The following is a 17,415-nucleotide window of genomic DNA, read 5'->3' as shown; positions in this document are numbered from 1 at the left end:
GGCGCCGAGCCAGAATTTTTTTTTTTAAGAGACAGAGTCTCACTTTGTTACCCTTGGTAGAGTGCCATGGCATCACACAGCTCACAGCAACCTCCAACTCCTGGGCTTAGGCAATTCTCTTGCCTCAGCCTCCACAGTAGCTGGGACTACAGGCACCTGCCACAACACGCAGCTATTTTGTTGTTGCAGTTTGGCCAGGGACTCCACCCTTAGATATATGGGGCCAGCGCCCTACCCACTGAGCCACAGGCCCCACCCTGCACCAGAATGTTTATTGCAGCCCAATTCATAATTGCTAAGTCATGGAAGAAGCCCAAGTGCCCATCGACTCATGAATGGATCAATAATTTGTGGTATATGTACACCGTGGAATATTATGCAGCCTTAAAGAAAGATGGCGACTTTACCTCTTTCATGTTTACATGGATGGAGCTGGAACATACTCTTCTTAGCAAAGTATCTCAAGAATGGAAGAAAAAGTATCCAATGTACTCAGCCTTACTATGAAACCAATTTATAGCTTTCTTATGAAAACTATAACCCAATTATAGCCCAAGAAGAAGGGGAAAGAGGAGAGGGAGGGGAGGGGAGGGCAGAGGATGGGTAGAGGGAGAGTACTTGGTGCGACCACACCTACCGTGCATCTTACAAGGGTCCATGTTAAATTTACTAAGTGTAGAATATTAATGTCTTAACACAATAACTAAGAAAATCCCGTGAAGACTATGTTAACCAGTTTGATGAAAATATCGCAAATAGTATATAAAACCAGCACATTGTATCTCATGATCGCATTAATGTACACAGCTATGACTTAATAAAAAAAAAGAAAAATAATAAACATAGAGTTAACATATTACTCAGCAATTCCACTCCTAAATTTATGCCCAAGAGAAATGAAAATATATGTTCACACAAGAACTTGCACACAAGGCTAGGTGTGATGGCTCCTGCCTGTAATCCTGGCACTCTGGAAGGCCAAGGCTGGTGAACTGCCTGAGCTCAGGAGTTCAGAGACCAGCCTGAGCAAGGCAGGTGATATGGTGGGTGCCTGTAATCCCAGCTACTCTGGAGAGACTGAAGCAGGGGGATCTCTTGAGCCCAAGAGTTTGAGGTTGCTGTGAGCTATGATGCCATGGCAATCTACACAGGGTGACAGAGTGAGAGTCTTTCTCAAAAACAAACAAACAAACAAACTTGCACACAAATATTTATAGAGGTATTTTTCATAACAGCCAAAAGGTAGAAACAACCTAAATGACCATTCACTGATAAATGGATAAACAAAACGTGGTATATTCATTTAATGGATTCTTATTCCTCCATCAGAAGGAATGAAGTACTGATACACCCAACAAACCATGCTTGAAGCTGAGGAGCTACCATGGATGACTTTTGTCTAAGGGCCTGCAGTAAAGAAGAGGTGGATCCAGAGATGGTTCTGAGGTCTCCTGCCCCACTGTTGCAGCTGTCTTCCGCGTCCTGAGATTCAGCAGCCACCTTAGAGTTCTAAGGTCTCATGGGGCCCCCAGGACTTTATGGGTACAAGAGGACTTGCCTGAATCTATAAAGCTCTCACTTTTTTTGTGGTTCCAGGAGTCACAGCAAGCATAGATTTGATGTGGACTTTTGAAAGCACCCACACCTGTTGCCTGGCCTGGGAAGCTCTGAAGGTTCATGGGGTCCAGTCTTGCCCTACCTCCCAAATTAATATATACACAATCCTCTGAGACCAGGGCCTACTACAGCGAGGTAAGACTCAGCCTACCACAGCCTGGATGTGGAAGGGGGGGAAGTTTGTCCCTCAGAAGATGCTGCAGGGTGGGAGTATACCTTGGCCCAGGTACTCACAGTGGCCTGTTCTTAGATTTTCGTGTGACTTTGGGGGCACACTGTAGGGTTTCCTCTAAAGAAATTCCGAGTAGTGTATGGGGATGGGAGTCTACTCTCTCCACTCCCGGAGAATTAAATCAATGCTCTCCCGCGGAGAGGCCTCCAAAGGAGGCTCTGGGGACTCTGAGGCCAGAGACCAGCAACTCAGAGCATTCTGGAGTCTGAAAGGCAGAGGAAAGGTTTCCAAAAGCCTGAGTTTGAATCCAGGTTCACCCTGCCGTGCTCTGGGACTTGGGCAAACATTGCACCATTCAAGCCTCAAACTCCCTGGACGTCAAATGGCGCTTTCTGCGCAGTTTTGGAGGGAAACGATTAAAGAGGGAGACACACATAGCAATTCTTCCCGGCGAGATAAGACTCAGCCTGCAGAGCTGCGACAGAGGCGAGTCGGGAGTCTGGGCTAGAGGTCGCCCGGGTCAGTTTCTCTACAGGGCTGCGGCGAGCGACAGCTTAGACGACTCGGCCCACCACACCTTGGCGATGGCTGCAGCCCGGGAGCCACGGCGTCGGGACCGGCCGGCCCAGCCCGTAGGGCGGAGGGGCGGGCGCGGGAAGGGGCGGGCCTCGGCCGGGCTGGGAGGAGCGCGGAGCAGCGTGGGAGCGCGGCGGCCCGGACGCAGGCGGCGCCGAGGGCAGCCGGGCGGGCGGCGGGCGGCGGGACAGGAAGGCACGCGCGGCGCCGCAGCCTCGCCCGCACGCGGAGGGGCTCCGCCCTCCCCCCAGGGGTTGTTTGCCTCAAGTCCCGGCAGAGGACACGTGTAAGCACGTTCCCGCCCTTGTCATCTCATCCCATGTCATAGCCCCTCCCCCGGGCCTGGGACCCCCGGCCCCATTATTCCTGGGCCCAACCCCGCGGTCCCGGGCGGGTCTCCTCCGCCCGCCCGTCTGCTCGGCCGCGAGCCGCGGTCCAGACCTCCGCAGAGGACACTCGGCAGTGCGTTCTCACTCTTGCGACCTCATTCCCCTGCCTAGCTCCACCCAGGCCTTGGAATCCCGGTCCCCGACGACCCATTGTCCCCGCGTTGACCGCAGGCTTGGCCCTCGCCCCTGACCGGCGTGTCTCCCCCGGCAACGCGCAGCGACCCACGATGCAGCCCTCAGCTTGGGCGGCCGCGAGGGAGGCGGCGAACCGTGACATGCTGGCCGCCGACCTCCGGTGCAGCCTCTTCGCCTCGGCCCTGCAGAGCTACAAGCGCGACTCGGTGCTGCGGCCCTTCCCCGCGTCCTACGCCCGCCACGACTGTAAGGATTTTGAGGCTCTGGTGAGTGTGCTTTGTCCCGGCGGGCGCTGCCCACTGCGCACGGACCAAGTGACCCTCGAAACCATAGGCTGAGGCGGCACCCATGTTAGCCCCTAGACTTTCCATTCCTAGCTGGGCCTTAGGGAAGGTTTCCATGAGCTAAGAACGCTCTAATATCCTCATGTCAACACTCACGCCAAAGGCACTTGGTGGCTGCTGCTTGTGTCAGTGACAAGTGACTCCCAGGAGTGAAGTGAGTAATATGATTGTTGCATAGTCTTTCACAAAATTTTCCAGCGTGGCTAGCGATAGGGGTTGGTCTGAATCAGCCGTTTTCACCTAGGAAGTTATCTATCCTTTGCAAGCAATTAGACACCCCAAGTCACCCAAACCACCCAGACCTTGATCTTCCTATGAGGTAATACATGAGTAGTATTTTTATAAACTGTAACGTACAGTCCACATGTGAGCTGTTATTTCTCTGATGATTGAGAAGGCCACTTCTTGCAGAATACGCCTCAGTTAGCATTTCAGTATCAGTTATCCTTGTAATCCAAATGCTTGGATTACCTAGAGAACTATAATTTATCATAATTCAATAAAAAATAGAAAACTGAAATAGTCTATAATCATAAAAGATATTGAATTAATAGTCAAAGATTTTCCCTCAAAGTAAACTCTTGAGCCTAGCTGGCTTCATTGGTGAGTTCTACTGATCACTGAGGGAATAAGTAATTCTGGTTTTACACAAATTCTTCCCGAGTATTGAAAAAGAGCCTAGCATAACTGTGATACTAAATCTGATAACGATGATACAAGAAAATTATAGGCCAATGTCACGCATAAGTCCAAAAATTCTCTACAAGGTATTAAGATCCCGAATCTAGAAGTGTGTAAAAAGGGGTAATTTCTGCTTATTGGCCTTTTGGCTAAGATCAAGTAAGTGTAGTATCTGTTCTTATCATTTTAATATATGAAATAAATTTTAAAAAATCATTCCTCAGGAGCAGATTGGGGTTATCCTAGGAATGTAAAGTTAGTTAATGTAATGAACTTCATTGACAGATGAGATGAAATATTTAGAATCAGCAGATGTTCAGCATTATCTCTGATGAGGTCCTCAGTGTTTGGTTCCTTCTTTGCTACCGTCTTAGGTCAAGGATAAATAAAGGCTGAGCCTCTTGGCCCCACCTGGTTCTTATAGCCCAGCCTAATGATGTGTTGAGGGCACCTCAAGCCTTGACTATGGTGCACAGGTGTTTCAAGATTCAGTGCAAGGGCAGAGAAAGAGACAAGCTGACAGACTTCCCTTACAATTTGTTCATGCAAGTTTGGATACTCAATTTTATGAGTTTTGTGATATTAGGGCCAGGGGAATAAAACATCCTTCAGTTTTGGCAACATGTTTATGGAGCTTCTACTATGGATCAGGTATTAAGGATGCAGAATTAAAGACCATAGAGAGGTAAGCAGTGTGTTTAACTGTACTGGGGGGTAAGCCCCATATGCTGTGTTAGCCCAGAGCAAAAGATACCAGGGAACACCAACCAGGGGCAGTACTGATGCCATGCTGAGTCTTGAGGAATAGGAAGGATTTTAAGGAACGAAGAGAAAGGAGTTTTCAGTAGGTATAGCAGAATGGGCAGAAAGCCAGGAGGTGTGAGGTTACAGAGGACAAGTCTGTACTTCAGTGTAGCTGTTGGGAGCACACAGAGTTGCACATGTGCTGCCAAGATGTGTTGATGTTTATCCTTGGGCAAGAGATGGCATTGGGAAGATCCAGAATATATTTCTGAAAGGCCTCTATGGTGGCCGGGTGAGAGAGGGATCTGTTCAGAAGCAGTAAATGGAGGAGGAGAGAGTGGGGTCAGAGGGACCAAACTACCAGAGATGGTGTCCTACAATGCAGTTTATTAATTTTTACCAAGATATAGACTTCTAAGTGTGCTAGAATGCTCAACCTATTCTTTTTTTTTGAGACAGAGTCTCACTTTGTCACTCTTAGTAGAGTGCTGTGGCGTCATAGCTCACAGCAACCTCAAACTCTTGGGCTCATGTGATCCTTTTGCCTCAGCCTCCTGAGTAGCTGAGATGATAGGCACCGACCATAACACCCTGCTCTTTTTAGAGATGGGATCTTGCTCTTGCTCAGGCTGGTCTGGAACTTCTGAATTCAAGCAGTGAACTCCTGAATTCACCCACCTTGGCCTCCCAGAGGGTACGATTGTAGGCATGAGCCACTGCACCCAGCCTTCAACCTATTCTTGCTGGAACTTCTCAGGAAATGGAATCAGGCTTTTGTGTTTGATGACTGTGGGGTAAATGCAAAGGGAATTGTGGCATTGTTTTGTTCATGCTTTTTAAAATTTATTTTTAATTATGCAAGTCGTGTTTGAATATATTTAACATTATATACAATTTGAATGATACCAGGAAAGTAAAAGTGTCCCTCATAGAGCTCACCCTATCCCACACCCCTCCCCAAAGGTAGCAGTTGTTCTTTTGGGGCCTTACACTTCTCCCATACCTATAATCCCTTAGGACAGCATCAGCAACTCAGGAAGCCCCCCAAAGCTACCCCTCTATAGGGATAAACTGTCCTGCCAGTGAGGCTTATTGTACCAGTCCCACACAGTCACCTTTTCTCTTCAGAGCCACTGGGTAAACATGGACATATTCCTGTCATGTAGTTCTATTGCCATATTCCTCATTGGTCAAGATTTTTTTGGAAAATATCCCCACTACACAGATGCTTGGCTGGCTGAAGGCATGGCTTTTGTCAGCAGTTTCTTAGGAAAGTCTGCCTACCAGGCAGGGCCTGCCACTGTCTCTGGGAGCATGTACTCATTCTTAGATAAGCACACTTTAGGTTTCATTTTGCCACGTCACATGCATTATCAAAATGATGCAGAGAACTTGGCATGTGGACCTGTTTCTACCTCAAAGTCCAACTTTTAAAGAAAAGGGAATTAGATCTGGACTTGACTGTCTGGATCATTGTGTGGTTACCAGAAAAAGGAAAGAATAGAGCTGTTAAAAGGTCTCTCACTTTCATTTGTTTAGCTAAAACCACTTGGAAGTAATGTTTAACAGTTTGCCATTTTCAACCTTTTTATTTTTTTATTTTTATTTGAGACAGAGTCTGTTACCCTAGGTAGAGCATGTGGTGTCACAGCAACCTCAAATCCTTGGGCTCAAGTGATTCTTCTTGCCTCAGCCTCCCAGGTAGCTGGGACTAGAGGTGCCTGCCACAACGCCTGGCTATTTTTCGAGATGAGGTCTTGCTCTGGCTCCTTCTTGTCTCAAACTCAGGCAGTCCACCAGTCTTAGCCTCACAGAGTGCTAGGATTACAGGCATGAGGCACCACGCTTGACCCATTGTCAGCCATTTTTAATCAATTAATCTCCATGCTTTGAGATGGTATTACACACTTATAACACATGTTATAGTTTCCAAAAATTAGAGCTCTGACTTGAATTACTTTATTGTTTTCCTGAGAATGCCCCCTATTAAACCAAGCTCTTGGCTTTAAGCAGGGCCTGGCCTTATCTTGTCACTGTCCCCAAAGTCCCAACTCAACTTTCAACTGTCTTGTTTTGAGACTGTTTGTATGCTGACTCAGCTCTTTGATTTTACACTGGGAGCTCTTTGTATTCCTAGTACCTGACCTGGGAGGTATTCATTGGATGTTCAGGATTAGATTCATGTGCTGATTGCTCAGGCTGAGGGGTTATGGGTAATGACTTTGTTCCTTGGGACAAGTGACGGGTAAGCCTTATCAGGTCAGAGAATCTGGAGCATTCTTGGGATTCTCTATAGCTCTTAAGCCCAAACTTTAGGTTTGTCACTTGGCAGAAAATTTTGTCACTGATGTCACAGCTGTAAAGTTTTGTTTGTTTTTTCCCTAAAAAATACTATATTCTGTTTCTCTGTTAGCCTGCAGATCTCTTTGTGGGGTGGGAGGCAGGTAGGAATGGCTCTTTTGAATTAACTCTATTCCCTCTCTACTGAAAGCATCTTTGAGAACCTGTAGCATCAGTGTCACTTGGGTGCTTGTTGAAAAAGCAGCCGTGTCAGCCCTATCCAGACTACTCAATCAGGATCTGTGTTTTTTTTTTTTTTGAGACAGAGCCTCAAGCTGTCCCCCTGGGCAGAGTGCCGTGGCATTACAGCTCACAGCAACCTCCAACTCCTGGGCTCAAGCGAGTCTCCTGCCTCCGCCTCCCAAGTAGCTGGGACCACAGGCGCCCGCCACAACGCCCGGCTATTTTTTGGTTGCAGCCATCGTTGTTTGGCGGGTCCGGGCTGGGGATTCGAACCTGCCACCTTAGGTGTACGTGGCTGGCGCCTTAGCCGGCTGAGCTATAGGCGCCGAGCCAGGATCTGTGTTTTAACAAGAGCCCTGTGGGGTGGAGCAGGGAGAAAAGGCCAGGCTCAGTGGCTTACACCTGTAGTCCTAGCTGTCTAGGAGGCTGAGGCGGTGGATAGCCTGAGCTCAGGAGTTCAAGACCAGCCTGAGCAAAATCCAGACCCTGTCTCTACTAAAAATAGGAAAAAAGAAAAAAAAAAAAAGACACCAAAAAACAAGATCCCCGGGCAATGTGTGCACATAGTGAAGTCTGAAAAGCACTGCATTTAGCCTATCCTCTTCCTACTTTAGGGCCCTAACTGTTCTTTTTTTTTTTTTTTTTTTTTGCGGAGTAGACTTTATTGGTAAATGTGGTAGCATTTACACAGGTCAGAGGAAGAGACAAGCTATAGGTGAGCAGACCTCTGGGGCTTCTGGGTGAGCTCCCAGGGCTCTGAAGCAGGAGGAGCACCTGGTTTCTGCCCAACCTACCCCCTAGAAAAGCCTAGAAGTTGAGCAGCAGCATCTGGCAAGGGCTACCTGCCACAGCCACAGCCACAGCCATAGCCTGGGCTGTACTGGCCACTCACCCAAAGGGGAAGATGGCTACCTGAGTTCTGCAAAACAGGGAGGAAGTGAGGGAACAAGGTTGGGGCTTAGACAGCATCCAAGGCAGAGTTGGTTCAGAGGCCCAGGTCTGCCCTGCCATATTGCACTAGCTGCTCCTAGCCTGTACCCAGTACAGCATCTGACTCACACAGAAGATGCAGTCAGGTAGAAGCTCTAGACCCTGGCTTTTATTGGTTGCCTGTTTTCCCAAACCCAGCATTTTAAAAAAGTCAACCTGAGGTGGTAATTTAGTCAGGGGTAGAGATGGTGGTGGGCCAGTGGTCACTTGGGAGGAGGATGCCGGCATAGCGTGATGGATCCTTCACATGTAGTATCAGGCTGAGAATCCAGCAGCCAGGGCCACATCAATGGCCAGAATGAACTGGAGGCTGGGCTTCCTCAGCATAGCCATGGCTGTTGGGAAGGGACAGCTGCTACCCTCCAGGGCACCTTTATCTTGCTGGGCAATGTAGTAGGGGCATTTCCGCACATCTCCTTTCCCATCATGCACAGGAAGCCCATCCTCCAAGGTCTTTATGGCAAGTGTGGAGCCAGCCTGGTCCAGTTCATTGAATATCTGTATGTTGTACTGGAAGGCCTTGTTGGCCGCCTCCACAATTCTCTCTTTGGTCTTCAGGTTCAGGTCCAGGGCATTCATCCTGGCTTGGTAGAACTGCTTGAACTGCTGGGCATTGTCCACATTTTCAAACAGGTAGAACGGGGTCCCCTCCCCTGTGCTGGGGAATTTCGGTGCTCGCTGAGCCACCTTCTTCAGCACCTGGCCCCTGAGAGGTCCATGTAGCAGGTGTACTCATAGGCCACCAGCAGCTCTGGCTCATTCTGCCCTATGTAGTGGATCTGATCCATATACTTTTGGGCAGCCTCAGAGCACTGCACCCGCTCCTCCCAGTTTTCACCAAAGAAATACTCCAGGTCCTTGGTCAGCGCCTCTTTCCGGTGCAGCTCCGTGGGGAAGTATAAGGGAGCAAAGGCTGGGTGGTCTTTGTTTCAGTCTATTTCCTCCTCAAGGGCAGAATATGTGAAGTAAAGTGCAGTGGTGGCCAGCTTAAATAGCTCCTTCTTAATGTTGCCTTTCAAGAAGTCCTTGACAAACTGGATGTTTTCTGCCTTATCATGTGCTTCCTTGGTCCCTTCCTTCTGGAGCTCAGAGAGGTCAGCCATTCTGCTGTGGTTTTCCCTTTCTGCGGCCCAAGAGTTCTTTTTCTCTGACTCTTCTACTCCCTCTACTCTCCACTTAAGTTGACATTGTTGCTTAGTGTGATACTTGCTGCTTTCATTCCTCTTGTCCTGCTGCAGGTCCACTCTGCGCATTCCCCGTAGCTAGAGTCTCTTTATTTTATTATTTTTTTTGACACAAGAGTCTTACTATGTTGCCCTCAGTGGAGTGCTATGGTGTCACAGCTCATAGCAACCTCAAATTCTTGGGCTTAAGCGATTCTCTTGCCTCACCCTCCCAAGTAGCTGGGACTATAGGCGCCCATCACAACTCCCGGCTATTTTTCTGTTGCAGTTCTCAATGTTGCTTAGCTGGCCTGGGCTGGGTTCTACCATCCTTGGTGCATGTGGCTGGTGCCATAACCACTGTGCTATGGGCCCTGAGTCAGGGCCCTAACTGTTCTAACTGGGTCTCCTGGTCCTGGAGGAGTGAGGAGCCTTCCTAGTTTTTTCTCCCCCCTCTTCTTTTTAATATCTGACTTGTACTGTCATCTCGTGTCTGGTTTAAAACCTGTATTAGACCCTCTCTCCTGATGTCACCCCTCTCTTTATCTAGACAAACTCGCCCTTATGCTTTAAGATGCAATGAAACCTGATTATATTCTGTACCTCTACCCCCTAGCAGTCAGGAGGGAGTTCCTTCACATTTTTTTTATTTGCTGTTACAATGTGGCAAACATCCTTCTGTACTGATTAGTTTGAATCTCTCGTTAATTTCTTGAGGTAAATTCTAAGAGGTGAAATTATTGGTTCGAAGGCTCCCAAACCTTTCTAAGGAAGGCTTTTGATGCTTATTTCCAGATTGGAAATTGGATATTGACGTTTACGGGAGAAGGTCATTCTTCACGACGTTCTCAACTTTGGCTGGGATTGAAATTACCTGGGAAGCATTAAAAAATACTGATTTCTGGGCCCTGTCTTTAGAAATTCTGATACCTTAAATAATTGGTTTGAGGTGAAACCTGGGCATTGGGATTTTGTTGTTGTTTGTTTGCAAAGAACATGTAGCTTTTTTTATTTTCCTGTTAATTTATTTGATCACTTTCATGAGCGCCTAAATGCTGGGTAGTAAGGAAGTGATAACGATTAGGTTTGGTCTGCCCAGTTAGGTCCAAACTTGCTAACTCAAGGTAAGATTCTCACTTCCTCAGATTACCCTTTTATTTCTCTGCTCTTCTCAAAGATAGTATCTGAAGAGTGGGGTAAAAGCTCTGAAAAGATACGTAGCTCTGAAAAGATACAGATGTAGGCATAGATATGTGTAATGAGATGTGACTGTTGGTATGTAGGTACGTGGTTGGAAAGATATCTCAGTCTATGGGTTGGGCATAGGGAGGATGGAGGGGTAGGATCCATCTTTCCAGTACCAATCACCTCCTCTGTTTCCTCCAACCATCCCAGATCTGCAGGCCTTTCCTCAGCAGATTGGTGAGTAGTAGAGAGGGGCATCTGATTGGTAATAATAATATAGCACCTAAACACCACTTTAACAGCCCTTACTACTTGCCTGGCACTGTTCTGAGCTGTTTGTACATGTGACTCGTGTAATCTTTCTGACAATTCATTGTTGTAGGTTCTATTATTGTCCCTGTGTCATCAGCTGATGGCACACCTCTCTTTTGCTCCCAGTTGATGCCGATGTGGAGAAACACTGCTTTAAAGGGTCCCTTGTCGGGAGAGATGGCTCACCCATGTATTCCTAGTACTCTGGGTGGCTGAGGCAGCTGGATAGCATGGCTTAGGAGTTTGAGACCAGCCTCACAGAGCCTGAGCAAAATTGAGACCCTGTCTCTACTTAAAATAGAAAAACTGAGGCAAGAGGATCGTTTGAGCCCAAGAATTGGGAGGTTGCTGTGAGCTATGACACCATGGCACTCTACCCAGGGAGATAGCTTGAGACTCTGTCTCAAAAAAAGAGGGGGTGGAGGGCTCAGTGCCTGTAGCACAGTGGTTATAGCGTCAGCCATGTACACCGAGGCTGGCAGGTTTGATCCAGCCCAAGCCAGGTAAACAATAATGACAATTGCAACAAAAAATGTCTGGGTGTTGTCGCAGACACCTGTACACCCAGCTACTTGGGAGGCTGAGGCAAGAGAATCGCTTGAGCCCAGAAGTTTGCGGTTGCTGTGAGCTGTGATGCCACTGCACTCTACCAAGGGCAACATAGTGAGACTCTGTCTCAAAAAAAAAAAAGGTCCCTTGATGACTCCTTTTGTAAAGTACACTCTGTCCCCCACTCAGTTTTAGCAAATATGGACTCTCATGTTAGGTTTGTGCAAAGCAGAGTGTACCTGCACATAGTTGAGTGCCACCTCTTCAGCCTTCATCTTGACAGCCCACCGCCTCCATCCACCTCAGTATTCCAGGTTGTCACTCCAGTCCCAGAGGCTTTGTAGCCCCTTCACCCACATCTAGTAACTATGAGTGCTAGCACTTTGTTAAACAAGTATATTTTTCAGGTGTTTATTCTTTCCTTCTGCCACACCCTTCTATGACGTTGTTGCCTACATTATAAACCTGAGTGTATCTAACTTTTCCTGGTGATAAAAATCATCTGTGACAACATCTGCAAACAAGATTCCTGGGCTGCCTCCTCCCCAGGAGCTTCTGACCTGAGTGGTTGCAAAGTGTCTCCCAGGCTGCCCTATCACTTCCTGCTCACAGGAGGTTGAGTTACCTCCTCCTAGCTCATTGGTCCTCTCCTCTGCAAGGCTGTCACCCAAACGGCCTCTTTCCTAAGAGACTTCTCCAGCCCAGGCTGTCTCAGCTCTGCCCACCACTCATGGCCTCGCAGACTCCCCAGCCATCTCTCTGGCTGTATCCTTCCAAATTCCCCTTAGCAGAGGCTGCAGTGAGCTATGGTGATACTATTGCACTCTAGCCAGGGTGACAGAGCTTGAAAAAAAAATTCCTGAGTAATGTAAGGATGGGGGCTGGGGGTGAAGCAAGCAGAGTGGGGCTTAAACAAGGCACTTTTTAGAAATCAGGAAATTAAAAAAAAGATAGCTTGCTGATTTCTTTTTCAAGCAAAACGACCCCCCCCCCAAAAAAAAAACCCGTGAGGCACCAGCCTTGATGGAGGTTACTCTTATGGAGCTGGGGATTGACTGGGCCCTTTTTGAGGCCAAGACCAGAGTCTCCAGTTCAACACAGCCCTCGCACTGTTTCCCGGACTCCCTTCTTACACATTTTCTTCACCTCTCTGGCCCTGGGGAGCATTTGAGCCAAGGAGCCATGTTTTGGGACATGCACTGCTCACTTTGCTACCTATCTGTCCTTCTCTTTCCCTTCCTGAGTATTCTCTGCTTTGCCTCTCAGATCCTGCCAGCACTCCACGCCCAATCACTCCACGTTCACTCCCATCCTACCTGTGCCATGGACCCTTTCCCTCTGCCTCCTCTCCCAGTGCCCAGAAATGCCTGCCTTCCTCCTGAATACTTACTCTCCTCAATCAAGTTGTTGGTAAATACCTTCTGCTGTCACAAACTATGGCTCAGAACTTTTGTCTAGATGGAGATTTTCTGTCTCCTGCCCCTGCTTCATGCTCTATGTTATTTACATCTTTCTCCCTACCAGTGGTGTCATCATAGCTCATAGCAATCTCAAAGTCCTGGGCTTAACCAATCCTCCTGCCTTAGTCTCCTGAGTAGCAGCGACTACAGACGTGCCCCACTAATGGCCAAAGCGATGCTTTGTACCTTGGCTTCTTAAAGCGCTAGGCAGGATCCCCCCCTACCCCCGCCACTCCCTACTGGGCTTAGACATGGCCAGTAGCTGTCACAGTTGTATTATTTTGGGAGAAGGGCAGATTCCAACAATACAGCTGATTAAGCCTATTAACCAGCCTCTTGAAGTTTTGCTTGAATTGCTCCTTTGGGCTAAAATATTCAGTCCATGACTAAATTTCTCCATTCATTTGGTAGGATGGCATGACAGGATTATGGACTCTGGAGTTAAGCTGCCGGGCTTTATATCCCTGCCTTGCCACTGAATAGCTGTGTGACCCTGGCAAGGTGCTGAGCATCTCAAACCTCAGTTTCCTTATCTTCAAATTAGATTGTTGTGAGAATAAAATGAGCGTGTGTTTAGCATTTAGTTCAGTGCCTGACACGTGGTAAGGGCTCAAATATTAGCTGTTACTATGTTGTTCTGAACTTTATGTCAGGTGCCAAGCTGGCTAGTGGGCTCAGGGAGTGTCTGTCCCAACCAGATCTGAGGTGGCTCCAAAGGATCAGGTACCAACATGGAACTCTGCCATATTTGCTGAACATAAAACGTAACTTTTTTTTTTTTTTAAACAGAGTCTCACTTTGTTGCCCTCTGTAGAGTGCCATGGTATCACAGCTCCGAGTAGCTGGGACTACAGGTGCCTGCCACAAGGCTGGCTATTTTTAGAGATGGGGGTCTTGCTCTTGCTCAGGCTGGTCTCGAACCTGTGAGCTCAGGCAATCCACCTGCCTTGACCTCCCAGAGTACTAGGATTACAGGCATGAGCCACCAAGATAAAACATAATTGTTAAGCACAGAGATCGTGGATGGTCAGAGAAGGCTTCATGGAGGAGGTGACTTTAGGCTGACCTTGCAGACTGAGTGGTGTGTCATGCTAGGCAGCTGCAGTAGCACAGAGGAGGAAAGACATAGATCACTTGAAGAACAGCACTAAGGGTGGGGAGGGAGTTAGTGGTTGGAGGTGCTGTTAGACTGAAGGCCAGAACAGGTTCCCAGGGGTCTTAGGCTAGGGTTGCTAGATTTAGCAAATAAAAATATAGCCCACCTAGTTAGATTGGAGTTTCAGATAAGCAGCCAATACTCTTTTTTTTGCAGTTTTTTTTTTTGGCCAGGGCTGGGTTTGAACCCGCCACCTCTGGCATATGGGGCCAGCGCCCTACTCCTTTGAGCCACAGGCGCCGCCCCAATATTGCATGGGTATATTTATACTAAAAAATATTTTGTTTATCTGCAATTCAAATTTGACTAAGTGGACTGTGTTTTAAATGGCAAAGGCCCTGCTAAAATGCAGACAGGTTTCAGTCACAAGAGGAAGAATCCTATTAACTTGTTGGAGAAGATTTATTTTTCAGAATAACATGGAAAGTGAAATGGGACATAAAGGAGGTCAGTTGCAGGGTTAAAGAGTATGGACTGATTGGGGGTGCTGGTGGTAGGGAGGGCAGGATGTAGTAGGAACCCTGTCTGGCAGGTGCAGTGGGAAGGCCTGGAAGAGGACTAGTCCCAGAGGAGAGCTCAGGTGAGGTCTGGGTCCAGCTCAGAGTTGAGAGGAGGCTCTTCCACTTGCCCAGACTCAGTCCCTGAATGGGGCCTGGCTAGCTGACTGTCCTTTGTGAGGCTCTTTGGACCCAGGTCTGGACTGTTGATAAGGGCTATGGCTCACAGGTGGGATTTGAGAATAGGAATAATAGGTAAGGACGGTTTCCTGGGCTCCAGCCCCAGAACCACCTAGAGTTAATGATGGCAACAATTAGATATTCTCACTAATATTACAGCACCTAATTTAACCTTCTTGTTGTTTTGAGCACTTTAGTTTTTTTTTTTTGAGATAGAGCCTCACTTTGTAGCCCCCGGTAGAGTGCTGTGACATCATAATTCACAGCAACTTCAAACTCTTGGACTCAAATGATCCCTTTGCCTCAGCCTCCCAAGTAGCTAACAGTGCAGGCACCCACCTCAATGCCTGGCTATTTTTTTAGAGAATGAGGTCTCACTCTGGCTCAGGCTGGTCCCAAACCTGTGAGCTCAGGCAATCCACCTGCCTCGACCTCCCAAGTGCTGGGATTGCAGGCGTGAGCCACTGTGCCCAGCCCCCACTTTACTTGTTTAGCTTGATTAGACTTCCCTGGGACCCTGTGAAGTAGCTATGTATAATATATAGATAATATAATATAATTGGAGAACGCTGAGACACAGGAGGTCAAACAGCTCACCTAAGGTCATACAGCTGGCAGAGGAATAAGAGCCAAGATTTGGACCCCAAATGTCTGGAAGGAGGACCTCATAGTTGACCAGGCCACAATCCATTTCCCTGACCACATACTACACTTTCTTACTGGGTGCCTGCATATAGCAACCAGATCCCACAGCACCTTCTCTGCAAAGCCATGCCCAGCCCCACCCCCTTTTCTTTTAGCCTCTACCAACAGAAGTACCCACCTTGTACTCTTAGTAGTTTGTGTCCATCTTTGTTATGACAGTGAATACTTCTCTAAGTCATACTATTTACTTTTCTGCCTCCCCACTTGACTGGGGGACCTTTTATTTATTTATTTTAGAGACAGAGTCTCACTTTGTCACTCTTGGTAGAGTACCATGGCATCACAGCTCGCAACAACCTCCAGCTCTTGGGCTTAGGTGATTCTCTTACCTCAGCCTCCCTAGTAGCTGGGACTACAGGTGTGCACCACAATGCCTGGCTATTTTTTTGTTGCAGTTTGGCCAGGGCCAGGTTCAAACCTGCCACCCTTGGTATATGGGGTCAGCACCCTACTCACCGAGCCACAGGTGCCGCCCTGGGGGACCTTTTAAAAGTCTTTTTAATTCCCCTGTCCCAAGCACAGGGCATGGCACAGAGTATATGCTCAGTAAATGTTCCCTGAGTAGGGCTGAGCACACTAGCTCATACCTGTAATCCTAGCATTCTGGGAGGCTGAGGCGAGTTGATCACTTGAGCTCAGGAGTTTGAGACCAGCCTGAGCAAGAGTGAGACCGTATGTCTAAAAATTTGAAAAATTAGGCTCGGTGCCTGTAGGTCAAACCACTAGGGCACCAGCCACATACACCAGAGCTGGCAGGTTCGAATCCAGCTTGGGCCTACCAAACAATAATGACAACTACAACCAAAAAAGGCTGGGCATTGTGGCAAGCACCTGTAGTCCCAGCTACTTGGGAGGCTGAGGCAAGAGAATTGGCAGAGGCAAGAGAATCCCAAGAGTTGGCAGTTGCTGTGAGCTGTGATACCATAGCACTCTACCCAGGGTGATAGTTTGAGACTCTGTCTCAAAAAAAGAGAAAAAAAAAATAAAATAAAAAATTGAAAAATTAGATGGGCGTTATGTGGGCACCTATAGTCTCAGCTACTTGGGAGGCCAAGGCAGGAAGATTGCTTGAGCCCAGGAGTTTGAGCTAGGCTGATGCCATGGCACTCCAGTCTGAGTGACAGAGCAAGACTGTCTCAAACAAACACAAGATAGTCCTTCACCTCCAGGAATCTGGCTATACTGAGGAGAGTATTGAATCTGAGGGATTTGGGGGTTGGAGGGGAGAGTAGTCTCTTAGGTCAGCAGTCCCTGGGTTGTAGAGGTGAAAGAAGAGATGTTTCAGACAACTGAGTGAGTGGAGGCTTAGAACGAGGCATGTTCTTAGACACTACCCATCCGTAGTGGAGGGGAGGGTGAGGGGTTGAGATTAGGCTTGAGGTGTCTTAAATGCCATGCTGGAGAGGTCAGCCATAATTTCTGAGCAAAATCTACAGATCTTGTCACTATCTGTTAGGCCAGTCCCTTATGAGAAATCCTGTCACCAAATAAGTTTTTTGGGTTCAGATTCTTTCTGATTTTAGAATGTTAATAATGTGCTGCCTGTCACAGGACACAGGGGCATCAGCCTAAATCAGAAGCTTGTAGGGTGGATCATAGCTTGTAAGGTGTTTTGTTTCCGAGGAAGTCCTTGCAGCAGTTCATATAGAGGTCCAAGAGCTACTCTTTGCCCCCTAAAATGACAGCTAAGGGGCAAAGAGATGAGGCCCACATTGGGTGGCTTCAGGGATTTAATTGTCATACTACCTTTATATTGGGTCTTTGGCGGAACAGGTTAACAGAAGTTAACTGATTCTTGTGCAGAAGGGAAGGGCAATGTAATATAACCCATCACATCGATCATAATACTCAGCAACACGTCTAGTGGGATGACTCAGGCTCACGTCTAGTGGGATCCCATCCTCGGGCTCACTGATTATTCCTGCAGCAAAATGCATCAGTTGTAACAGGAAGTGGGATAAATGAAGCCTAAGCAAACTTCACATCAGCTCAGGTCAAATTTGCTACCAAAAGAGTTAAAAAAAAAAAAAAAAAAAG

General features: G+C 47.7%; 1 protein-coding gene and 2 pseudogenes across 1 annotated transcript in view; 2 read left to right on the top strand and 1 right to left on the bottom strand.

Annotated features, from left to right (window-relative positions):
• The first annotated feature begins 2,557 nt into the window (after positions 1-2,557).
• The window catches only part of PARP16 (poly(ADP-ribose) polymerase family member 16), a 26,050-nt gene continuing 11,192 nt past the window's right edge, over positions 2,558-17,415 (top strand). Inside the window, exon 1 of the mRNA XM_003784431.3 lies at positions 2,558-3,155. Coding sequence (XP_003784479.1) covers positions 2,982-3,155 — 174 coding nt within the window. The 5' untranslated portion in view covers positions 2,558-2,981. The remainder of the gene's footprint in view (positions 3,156-17,415) is intronic.
• Positions 4,044-4,160, top strand: LOC111723429 (annotated as a pseudogene).
• Positions 8,415-9,333, bottom strand: LOC100954565 (annotated as a pseudogene).

Source organism: Otolemur garnettii, unplaced genomic scaffold, assembly GCF_000181295.1.
Source record: "Otolemur garnettii isolate 467f Iridium unplaced genomic scaffold, OtoGar3 scaffold00011, whole genome shotgun sequence".
Lineage (NCBI taxonomy): Eukaryota > Metazoa > Chordata > Mammalia > Primates > Galagidae > Otolemur > Otolemur garnettii.
The sequence above is the reverse complement of the archived record's forward strand: the minus strand, read 5'-3'. Positions and strand labels throughout refer to the sequence as shown.